Raw genomic sequence first — 12,062 nt, 5'->3', positions numbered from 1 at the left:
GTTGGATCCCTGGGTTGGGAAGATCCCCTGGAGAGGGGAATGTCTACCCATTCCAGTATTTGTGCCTGGAGAATTCCATAGATGGAGGCGACTGTCCATGGGGTCCAGAAAGTCCGACAGGACTCAGCGACTAACACTTTCACTTTTCATGCTCTCATGAGCTTATGAGCTTTGAACTATCTAGGCAGAAGGATATTGTTCCAACTCAAAATAACCTGGCTCTCTCAAGAACTGGGTCCTATCATTTGGGGGGCTATTTACTCTCCATCTTTCATTTATTTCAAGGACCTCTTAGTGTTCCTTACAAATGGCATCACCATTCTCTGTAAGTGATCAAATGTATGAGGCTTGATAAATCAGCTTTACTTGTGCAATTTAATCCAAGGTCCGTTCATCTATCCTTGGAGAATTTCTGAAAACTCAGTATGGAGTTCACTCAAATACGCAGATAAATAGAATGTGAATGTGTGGATCAAAACATTTTTGTTTAATTATAAAACATGTATTTATATGAAATTAAGGTTGGTTTTCATGGATTTTTTTTGAACCTTCTGAAGCTGTATCTGTCACTTCCCATTTCTCAGGCCTGCCTGATTTTCTGTTGGCTCCCTACAGAGGAAAATGGGAGAGAGAGAGAGAGAGAGATATATATATATTTTTTTTTTTTTCCCCCTGTTTTCTCTTCCAAGAGTTGAGAAAAAGGAAAAGAGATAGCAGCTATGTGCCTGCAGGGGCAGCCAAGCAAGAGATTGATTCAACAGGAGAAATTCAACGCATCCCAAAAGACTCCCTAGGATTTGATATCCTGCTGCTCAGGGTACAATTTGTTGTAATAAGAAACAGAAGATTTCTGTCAGCAAAGTCAAAGTACTCAGCAGTGGCTTGTGAAAGTTAAAAAAAAAAATGTGAAATGGAATGAGAAATGTTTTTCTTCTGGAAACGCTTTCATAAACAGGAGGACTGAACACCACATCTCAGAGGATACACACTTGTGAACGCAGAAGATGAAACGCCTTCCGGTGAGGGTACCTGATCCCAGGGTGGAGCGTGGCTTTCATCTGACGCCACAGGGAGGTTGTTGACTGAGCAACCGGCAAATGCAACAGAGGAGAGGCAGGTCCCGGATCCCCACCCGGCCTGGGGTCTCTAGAGTCAAAGTAAGAGTGGGAACAGATGAGGCTGGCCTGAGGCCGCAGGATTTTCTTGTCTGGAGGAATGTGGCTATGGTTGGTGGGCTGATCTAACAACTCAAGCATGGGATGGGATGGGGGGTAGGATGGGGGGTTGATTAAAGTTCAGCAAAGATTTCCTAGGATCCAGGATAAAGCAGAAGGTGGGGCCTCTGAAAGATGATCAGGGGTGGCCCTCCTGTAGCCAGGAGACAAACATCAGAAGCGGTACGGCCAAGAGGCAGGAGGAAGCGTGGGTTTTACGTGTGTTCTGCTATGAACAGCATGTTGGGGCAATGTGTGGGTCACCTTCTCTTCCCAGCAGGGGCTGTACATATATCAGCAGTGCCCAGTTATTTGGGAATAGCCAGGTTGGATGAAGACTTGGTTTGTGAAGCTGGCCCGTGACCTAGGCCTGTTTAGAGCTAGGAGCTCTGGCAAAATCTGCAGCCCTTGTTCAGAGGCCAGAGAGCCTGGGGTGGCAGCAATGGACAGGGGGACCACCGCATCGAGGAGAATGGGTGGGCTTGTGGTCACCCCTCGTCTCTTTCAGAGACTGCCAGAGCTTCATACCAACTCCAAGCACAGACTGTCCTTTATTTCTTTCAGAACTAAGACCACAAAGCTGGGCGATTCTCATGTAACTGGAACCACCCAGCACACTGTCGACAAACAGGTCTTTCCCCAAACATACAGGCGACATCTTCAGCAAGAGGGTTAGAGCGAAAGGGAGCTTAGGGTACTTTTAGAGGAGTGGACCCCTGAAGGCGAGATGTTTTTTTTTCTGCTGCCCCAAGAAAAGTACAGTGAGAGAAACTGCTTATCCTGCTCTCCTTTCTTCTACCAACAGGCTCACACTAGCTCCAGGTTATGCATTCCTGGAAAACGGGATGAGCTCACATCAGTAGTTTAGGAAACACACGTGCACCTGAACTGCTGCAGCTGTCGGAGGTGCTGTCCTCAGTCTTCCTTCCCCTCTCTGCCTTTGCATTTTCCTACGGTTGTATTTCCAGATTCTATATTAAAAGAGCCCCCTGGGGGCCTCCCTGACGGCTCAGTGGTGAAGAGGTCTCCTGCCAAGGCAGGAGACACAGGATCAATCCCTGAGCCAGGAACATCCCACATGCCGCAGGGCAACCAAGCCGGCACTCCACAAGTACTGAGCCCGCGCTCCACAAGTACTGAGCCTATGCTCCACAACTACTGAGCCCATGCTCAAGAGCCCGGGAGCTACAACTACTGAGCCTGGGTACCTAGAGCCTATGCTCTGCAACAAGAGAAGCCACTGCAATGAGAAGCCCGTACACCACAACTACAGAGTAGCTCGCACAATAACGAAGACCCAGCCTAGCCAAAAACAAATAAATAAATAATTTTTTTTTTCACAAAGAGAGTCTTTTGGTATTAAAGTTCTGCTATTAAATAGGTAAAATTAAGAGCACTTAGATCTCAATGGACCCCTTCCCCCATGGCCAAGCAGGCGGTCACTGCCCCAGTGTCAAGATTAAGAGGCGATGGCTAAGAAAGGAAGCTCACAGAACCAGCAGCAGAGAGAGGCCGTGATTAGAGGTATGGGGTAACTCTGTGCTTTACACAGACATGCACACAGGGCTCAAAATCTTACACAGGGGGTTGGCCACCGAAGATATTTTAATTGAAAATTACAGTGTATAAAAAAAAATGACTAAGTGGCTAAGGGATCACTGTCCATATCAGTGAGCAGAGAATAAAACATTTGTTCATTCATTGGGTGAAATAATTCTGTAAACCTCAGCATGGAAGACAGACGGCAAACACGGTAAGTGGACAGAGCATGGGGTGAAACTCAGATACTCGTGTCCGCTCCTGGATGGAGACCTGGCTTGGCTTGATATTCTGGGTCCTCCTCTATGAGTGTGGCTGAGGGAAGTCTTCCCACACAAGACCCTGCAGTCTAGGGATGAGGGATACGGAGAGGAGCATCCTCCTGGAGCCATCTCACCAGGTCTGTGTGACACAGAGACGTGAAGGAGCAGCAGAGCAGGCCCAGGGAGTGCTGAGTGAGGGACTGCACTCGGGTAACGAGCACCCACATGCCCTGCCAGCTCCCAGACCAGAACGTCATATTGATGGATGACAAAACCCCACAGAAGACCAACTGCACATCTTCAGGAGAAAAGCCAGCTTGAAAACAGTAGTAGAAGGTACTGCTCTGACGAAACCTTACATTTCATTAACTTATCTGCTGAAGCTTCTGAGGGAAAAGTTTAAAAATTACTGGCAAAATGAAAATGGAGGCGGCTGCTATGTAATTACTGGCAATGTCTGATTTACAAACTCTTACTTGTAACTATGTCATGTACACAAACCACTAGCTGCATTTTACTTCTGTTCTTCCCACTATTTTTTTTTTTTTCCCCTGACAACAAAGCACAGAAACTGACCTAAGATGAAATCTTACTCTTTCATGCTTTCTTTCCCCTGAGGAGGATTTCATATCCCCTTACTTCTTTCTCTGATCATGGCACCATCATATACGCACTCATGCTTAAGATCCTTCATCATACCTGTTCTTCTGCATCTTTAAAGGTAATTTACAAAATGTCATACCCAGCACTACTTGTGGACAAGTAAATCAGTCCAAGCAAACCTCACTCTATAAGAACAGACCTTGATCAGGGAAATGAGAAGGTCCTTATATATTTTGAAATGAATTTAAATCAGATATCATCAAGATCATGCCATCCATTCTTAATCCTTTGGAAGAAAGAGAGACATTTTGGTGGATGGGGGACACAAATTGGTAATAATTATCTATCGAAATGTGAAATAGTTAACATTGAAAATGAACATCACCTTTGCTAGAGCAAATTAGCATTTAAGGAATTTACCATGTGGACTCACCCTATGGATCCAGTCACATCGGAACACAAGGATACAAGTCTGTGGCTGTTAATCATAGTATTGTTTGACATGGTAAACATACATGGAAACCAGAGGGATGGATGATGGTACACTCATGAGATGATATACTAGCTGTCTGTTAAAGAGAATGGGTACAGAATGAGGCCCAGATGTCCACATTGGTTATAAAATGAAAAAAGTCAGTTATGGAACATGAGACAGACAGAGACCCTATTTTTTCCCCTTCTCTCTCTTCCACAGAGGAGAATTCCACTGGCTTCTATATTCTTTTTCTCCCTCTCACCTTTCTTTCCCCACCCATCATGCTAGTAAGCATATTTAATAGATCAGGATTGGGACCAAGTCTCTTCCTAAGAAAAGACAAGAAGGAGAGAGAAAGTGAGGAAAGGAGGGGAAAGTAAGGAAACAATGGGATAGTGGGGCTTTGAAATATATTCAGATGAGTGCCTCACACATTGAAAAGTTCAGAAAGAAACTCACTATGGCTATCGTTAGGGAGTAGGACAGAAGTGTGAAATATGAGGGCGGGTTTTTACCTTTCCATTGTTTTGAAAATGTCCTTTCCTAAAAGTATACATTATTCTTACCATAAAAATTAACAGAATCTGAAAATATCTTGAAAGTACTCCTTGAAGCCTTAAAAAGCCTATTTTCATATCATCTTCTGGTTCCTAAAGAAAATCAAGTTTCATTTCTAGTCAGCATAATTTAAATCTTAGTTTTTAAAACTATGTACAATTTTGTTTTTTGTATTTCTTTCTTTCTATTTTTTTTTTTTAAATTTATGGCCTATATTGATGATGCTGAGCAGACTTTCACGGGCTGGTCCAAGGGACCTCAGCATGATCTGTAACACCTTCTTCAATAAGAAAATTCTTTCCAAGTTCTAAACTACCAACTGGCAAACTAACTTGCAGGACCCAATTTATCATATGGCTGAGATGTGACCGAATTAAATTTTTAAATAAAATTTGTGAAGTAACTTTAACTTACTTTCATTCTGCTTAATGTCTGCAGTGCTAAGGGACAGATGACCCTGCATATATAATCAGAGATACATGCACAGATACCCTCAGGGGACATACTATACTAAAGTATACCCTCAGGGGACAGTCAATACTAAAGATTACACATTTTGTCCTATGTGAATTAATTCTAAATTGCTTTATGGAACATAAAGAACTTAATATTTTATGTTGCATCATAAAAGGAACTTCTATTGAGTAAAAATAAGTGGAGTGGCAAGAAGGGAGTTGAGGGCAATGGATTGATTTGGATTGGATAAAAATGGAGTAATGGACACCTTCTCTCAGGTTGGCAGTTACGATTTCACCAAGGTCAGCAGTGACAAAATCTCTGAGAGTCTTGACCTCAATATAGTTGTTGAAAACGGTAATATCAACATTGTAAACCTGTTACAGCAGACAGCAATCCAGTCACCTCTCAGTAACATGCCTAACTGCCCATGTCCTTGGCTGCTGCTGCTGCTAAGTCACTTCAGTCGTGTCCAACTCTGTGCGACCCCATAGACAGCAGCCCACCAGGCTCCCCCATCCCTGGGATTCTCCAGGCAAGAACACTGGAGTGGGTTGCCATTTACAGGTGGACAAAAAGCGCCCCCGGAGCATCTGCTGGGCTTGCCTGGTGGCTCAGATGGTAAAGAATCTGCCTGCAATGCAGAAGACCCTGGTCAGGAAGATCCCCTGGAGGAGGAACTGGCAACCCACTTCAGTATTCTTGCCTGGAGAATTCCACAGAGGAGTCTGGTGAGCTGCAGTCCATGGAGCTGCAAAGAGTTGGGCATGACTGAGGGGCTAACACAATAAAACCAAGAGCATCTGCTGGGAGATGGTGTAGACTGCTGAGTCCCACAGCATCAGTTCCCTCACCTATGGGTCAAAACCCACTGCCCACTTTGGGATTCCCACCTCACAGTTTATGATTGTTAAAGGGCTTGAGGGGAAAAAAGACCAAGTCTGCCAGCATCCACCCCTCTCTCCTTTCTCTTAACTCTGTTGGCTCTGGGTTACACATTGCCTTCTCCTCTGCTACAGCTCCAAAAACAAACCGTTCAGTTCCCACTCATTTGAAGTGGATTGCTGCAGGTTTGATTTCTTGAAATACAGAACACTGCAGAGCAACTCCGTAACAAGCTCCAGGAGGAAAAATGGAGGGAAGCTTGGAAACATGTCACCCAGCCTAAGAACAGAGGGTACATTTACAGAGTGAGCATGACCTGCCAAACACCAGAGAAACATAAGCAAATGTATTCCAAACAACATGGAGTATATTCTGGTGGACTTGGCCTCACTTACAAGAAAGGCCTCTTTGTTTGATTCAAATTTAAGTTGGTGAAACTGCCAGTTAATGAAGGGGTAAGAAAGTCCTTCAGAGAAGCCTCAGTGGGTATAGAGAAAAGAGGATTCAAAAGTACGTGCAGAAGGAGCTCCCTCGAAGGCATGCTGCCTTTTTAATGAATCAGGGGACCAATGTATGTTTCTGCACTGGGGGCAGGGGTGGCTTAGCTGCAGAAAGGATGGGGAGGATGGATAGGATGGGTCAGTGTGCATCCAGCCCAGCCAGCAGCATGGGGTGAGTGGCTGCCAAGGGGGTCTGGAGGAAGGAGGGTTTTCTGTCTCCTGGCTGGCATCCATTCACTCATCAGGCAGCCTGCAGTTCAGCGTCCTGAGACCCAACCCTGAGTTCAGAGAGGTAACGCCAACCGTCCCCAACCTGCCTCTCATTGCAACACAGAGGCTCAGAAAGTGAACGAAGCCTTATCTCTTTGTATTCAATTCCTCTTTTCTGAGAACCCACAAGATTCATCATACTAAAAAGACATTTCACGCTCATGGGAAAGTCTACAGTCTCAGCCCTCAAGGCAATCTCCTATAAGTTTGATTAAAGCTGACTCACAGTCTGGATTCCAAAGCTGTTTAACCACAAGGCAGTGGAAGAAACCACCCAGAGAAGCTCTGAAAAACGCCCTCAGGGTCACCTGGGTGCTGTGGCTGGCCTGTGGACTTCTGCCATGCACCTGGCTGGTGGGTCTGCACCATCTTTAGGTTCTTCTCTGTCTGTACCATGCTCCTGGGTTCCTGACCAAGCATGTCATTTCCAGCTTCCTTCCTTTGCCTGAACCAATATCCTAGTCCCTGGACTTGCTTCTGTTCTTATCATGTGGATCCTGGTAACTTTCCCACTCCACTGTCTTCCGAGGCTCTTCCTCAAGTGCAGACAGGTGGCACCCTGGGCTCTACTTCCCTCTCCTCCTTCCCCCGAGGACCACTCCCCTGCCTGTTGTCCATGTTGCACAAGTCTAGACTGGATCCTCCCTCTGCTCAGTCCCTTAGGGCTGACATCATACGGTCTTCAGAGTTGAGAAACTCAACATCTGCCTGAAACAGCGCCTCTGCTACCCTCAGGAAACTACCCCCCACCTCCAACCCCTGCAGGTCTCAGATGCTTTCAAGGCACCTTCGCCACACTCGGTGACCTTGTTGCATGCTGGAGATGGCTATTTCAACCTCAGATGGTGGTATGTATGTCTCTGTGTCCTTTCTTCTAGACTGATCTATCTCATCTTCCAAACTTAGGTTCTTCAGTTCAGTTCAGTTCAGTTGCTCAGTCTTGTCTGACTCTGCAATCCCATGGACTACAGAATGCCAGGCTTCCCTGTCCATCACCAACTCCCAGAGTTTACTCAAACTCATGACATCGGTGATGTCATCCAACCATCTCATCCTCTGTCGTCCCCTTCTCCTCCTGCCTTCAATCTTTCCCAGCATCAGGGTCTTTTCCAATGAGTCCGTTCTTCCCATCAGGTGGTCAAAGTATTGGAGCTTCAGCTTCAGCATCAGTCCTTCCAATGAGTATTCAGGACTGATTTTCTTTAGGATTGACTGGTTGGATCTCCTTGCAGTCCAAGTGACTCTCAAGAGTCTTCTCCAACACCACAGTTCAAAAGCATCAATTCTTCTGTGCTCAGCTTTCTTTATAGTCCAACTCTCACATCCATATATGACTACTGGAGAAACCATAGCTTTGACTAGACAGACCTTTGTTGGTAAAGTAATGTCTCTGCCTTCTAATATACTGTCTAGGTTGGTCATAGCTTTTCTTCCAATGGAGCAAGCTTCTTTTAACTTCATGGCTGCAGTCACCATCTGCAGTAAATTTGGAGCCCCCCAAAATAAAGTCTCTCACCATTTTCATTGTTTCCCCATCTATTTGCCATGAAGTGATGGGACCAGATGCCATGTTCTTAGTTTTCTGAATGTTGAGTTTTAAGCCTACTTTTTCACTCTCTTCTTTCGCTTTCATCAAGAGGCTCTTTAGTTCTTCACTTTCTGCCATTAGGGTGGTGTCATCTGCATATCTGAGGTTATTGATATTTCTCCCAGCAATCTTGATTCCAGCTTGTGCTTCATCCAGTCCAGCATTTCTCATGATGTATTCTGCATGTAAGTTAAATAACTGGGGTGACAATATACAGCCTTGACATACTCCTTTCCTGATTTGGAACCAGTCTGTTGTTCCATGTCCAGTTCTAACTGTTGCTTCCTGACCTGCATACAGGTTTCTTAAGAGGCAGGTCAGGTGGTCTGGTATTCCCATCTCTTTCAGAATTTTCCACAGTTTGTTGTGATCCACACAGTCAAAGGCTTTGGTGTAGTCAATAAAGCAAAATTAGATGTTTCTGGAACTCTTGCTTTTTCGATGATCCAGTAGATGTTGGCAATTTGATCTCTGGTTCCTCTGCCTTTTCTAAATCCAGCTTGAACATCTGGAAGTTTACAGTTCATGTCCTGTTGAAGCCTGGCTTGGATAATTTTGAGCATGCCTTTGCTAGCATGTGAGATGAATACACTTGTGTGGTAGTTTAAATATTCTTTGGCATTGCCTTTCTTTGGGATTGGAATGAAAACTGACCTTTTCCAGTCCTATGGTCACGGCTGAGTTTCCCAGATTTGCTGGCATACTGAGTGCAGCACTTTCACAGCATCATCTTTTAGGATTTGAAATAGCTCAACTGGAATTCCATCACCTCCACAGCTTTAGGTTCTTAGCCCATTGCAAACCAGGGTCCCGCACCCACCAGTGCCAAACTCCCAGCACCAGACTTTAACACTGCTATTCCTCCCAAAGTTCCTCTGATCTGGGGCAAAACACACACTGGCCTGGAGGAGCTGAGACTAGTCAAGAAACAAAGACCAACAGTTCCTTCCTCTGCCTCAGTGATGTGTTTGAGAGGGCTGTCTCCCTGATCTCCAGCTTGGGTCATAAGGCAGTTAGGTCAAATGATTCAAGTGAAGGCACCAAGAACCATGAAGCCCTGAGAAGTGAAAGAAACCAGCGTTGCTGTCAGCCAGATGGAGGACCCCACACCGTGCCCATCAGCAGAGCTAATGCCACAGCCCCACCGCACAAGCTACGTCTGTCCTGCACTCCTCTCTGCTCCCCTTGCCCCGGGCTCTGCACTTGCCTTTGCCACCTCGAGCAGCGCACTTTATTAGCATCACTGGCTCCATATAGACAGCATCTCACTAGTCCCTGCACAGACACAACGCCTGACATATGGAAGGAACTCTATAGATGATGAATGAACGCATCAGTGAACAAAGGTTTGGCTTTACACATCAAGCGAGAAGCAGATGCAGCAGTCTTATAAAGCAGCTCTGATGAGCATGAGGTTACATCCTCGAGTCTTTGCCTCTTAATCTGGCCTGTCCCCTCGACTCACCTGTAAGGCTCCATGGTCCGGATGCCGTAGAACAGCGCCTCCTCCAGCAGCCCGAGGTTGAGGCAGGCGTCCATGGCGCAGTCGAGCACCTTCAGCTGGTAGATGTTGATATCAGGAAGCCGCTCAGCGTTACTGCTTATGATTGACTGGCACATGGCCAGAACCTGTTCCCACTCTGTTATTAACCTCAGTTAAGGATTCATTGTGTTCATCAAGAGAAAACAAAAGTGAAATTAGAGTCTCTACAAGGCTGAAGAGCTCCCAGGCACAGGAGGGAAGGAAGTGCCCATTATTTTGCACAAATGAGCTCCCTGAAAACACACTTGAGAAACAAAAACACGTAAGTGGTGTCTCAGAGAAGGAAATTCTGTTTACATCAACAAACCATCTTCCCACCAAGCCTGTGCTTTGGGGGATTAGACTTTCAGAGAGCCATTCTTTCTTCCTAGTCCTCCTAGATGAATTCTCCTGAAACCTAGTCCTCAAATGAATGCAGCTACTTATTAAACTGAGCTAAAGAGTAAGTTCACTTTATAATTATTTACTCTGTTAGCTGCTGTTTCAAAACTCATCTGAAATTAAAGAAGCTTTAGAGAGATTCCTTTTAAAAAAGGAAGAGCTCATTTTTGCTTCTGTGTCATTTGAACCTTGGGCATATATGAAACCAAAAACAACCCATGGGCACACTCAAGGGGAAGCAACTGAAAGAAATCCATTCCACTGTATCTCAAATTTTTTGAGTATAAAACAAAAGTGATCTAAGTCTATACTTAAACAGTGTGTGTGTGCTCAGCCAAATCTACTTCTTCCAGCATTCAGACTCTCAGGGCACTGCTTTCTGACACATTAGTAAACAGTTTAAATAAACCAATCAAGTCAACCGTGTGTGTGGGAGCTCATATCTTTCTTTTTTAACTTTTTATTTTATTTTGTACTGGGGAGGGGCTTCCCTGGTGGCTCAGATGGTAAAGAATCTGCCTGCAATGCAGGAGACCTGGGTTCGATTCCTGGGTCAGAAAGATACCCTGGGGAAGGGAATGGCAGCCCACTCCAGTAGTCTTGCCTGGAGAATTCCATGGACAGAGGAGCCTGGGGGGCTATAGTCCATGGGGTGGCAAAGAGTCGGACTCAAGAACTATCGCTAACATTACAGCTAATTAAGGTTGTGGTAGTTTCAGGTGAACAGTAAAGGGCCCCAGCATTACATATACATGTATCCATTCTCCCCTAAACTCCCAAGAGCTCATATGTTTATTAATCCTCACAAGAAATATATAATCCTCAGAGGGCGGAATGCCTGGCACTAAGGCCTGACTTCCTGGGTAGAACTTCAAGCGTCAAAATACACGGCTAACAAGCCTTTCTGTACATGATGCTCTATCATTTTAGGCCGAGTCCTGCCTCTGAGGAGTTAACTGTGGTCTTGGAAGAGGTACATTTACTGAAGAAAATTGACTCGGTGGCTTTCTGTTTTACTCATCTGATGTGTGTGCTTGAAGTTTACTGCATGTATTCCCTAGAGGCTGGGGGAGGCAGTGTCTTAGGCAATGCACTGGTTTTGTAACAAATGCCAGGCTAACCTCTGTGGCTTTTCATCCTAGGATTAGATATGTGATGGATTATCAGGAGGAACGACTGTCTCTTACACAATGCCCAGACATTTCTGTGGCAAGACTCTGACCCTATTTTAACATCAAGTTGTGTGACTTCCATTATTATTTGCCTATTCATTTATATACGCTCCAACTCATTTTAAAGAAGTTTGAGGTGACAAGCCTTGGAAGTAAAAGCCAGATGCAACCGCTGATAGGAATACATCTGCTTTATGCCCCAGCAAGCTGGCAAGAATCACATGACGACTTCCCTTCACAACACTGGCAAGTCTCCTGGCAAACAAGGCAAACCCTTCCTGTAAAAACACCTCAGTGAGCAAAAAAATGGAATAATTTTAACTAAGCGGCTTTTCTCCCAAGCTTATGCTGACATGTATAATGTTTGCTCAAAAATTTAGTCCCTGGCATTTGCTGGGTGTTTACCACAAGTCACTCTGTTCCAGTGAGGAGAGCAGGGCAGACAGCCCACCTGAAGAGAAAAGAGTACTGATGCCAGGACAGGTACCTTTCTGCAGAGTTTACCACGACCCTGAGAGAATTGAGGGGGAAAGAGAAAGGGGAACACAGTGAATCCACCTGGGAGTTAACTTCTTAAGACTCAAAGACTGACAACCCTGGGCCCTTACAATCGTC

The 12,062-nt window shown here is 45.2% G+C and overlaps 1 protein-coding gene across 5 annotated transcripts in view; it reads right to left on the bottom strand.

The window, feature by feature from the left end:
• SMYD3 (SET and MYND domain containing 3) overlaps positions 1-12,062 on the bottom strand; it is a 746,369-nt gene that overhangs the window by 95,106 nt on the left and 639,201 nt on the right. For all 5 annotated transcript variants that reach the window (XM_061382446.1, XM_061382447.1, XM_061382448.1 and 2 more), the window contains one exon: positions 9,817-9,991. In XM_061382446.1, coding sequence (XP_061238430.1) covers positions 9,817-9,991 — 175 coding nt within the window. The remainder of the gene's footprint in view (positions 1-9,816; positions 9,992-12,062) is intronic.

The sequence above is a fragment of the Bos javanicus genome, chromosome 16, assembly GCF_032452875.1.
Source record: "Bos javanicus breed banteng chromosome 16, ARS-OSU_banteng_1.0, whole genome shotgun sequence".
NCBI classification, from domain to species: Eukaryota; Metazoa; Chordata; class Mammalia; order Artiodactyla; family Bovidae; genus Bos; species Bos javanicus.
The sequence above is the reverse complement of the archived record's forward strand: the minus strand, read 5'-3'. Positions and strand labels throughout refer to the sequence as shown.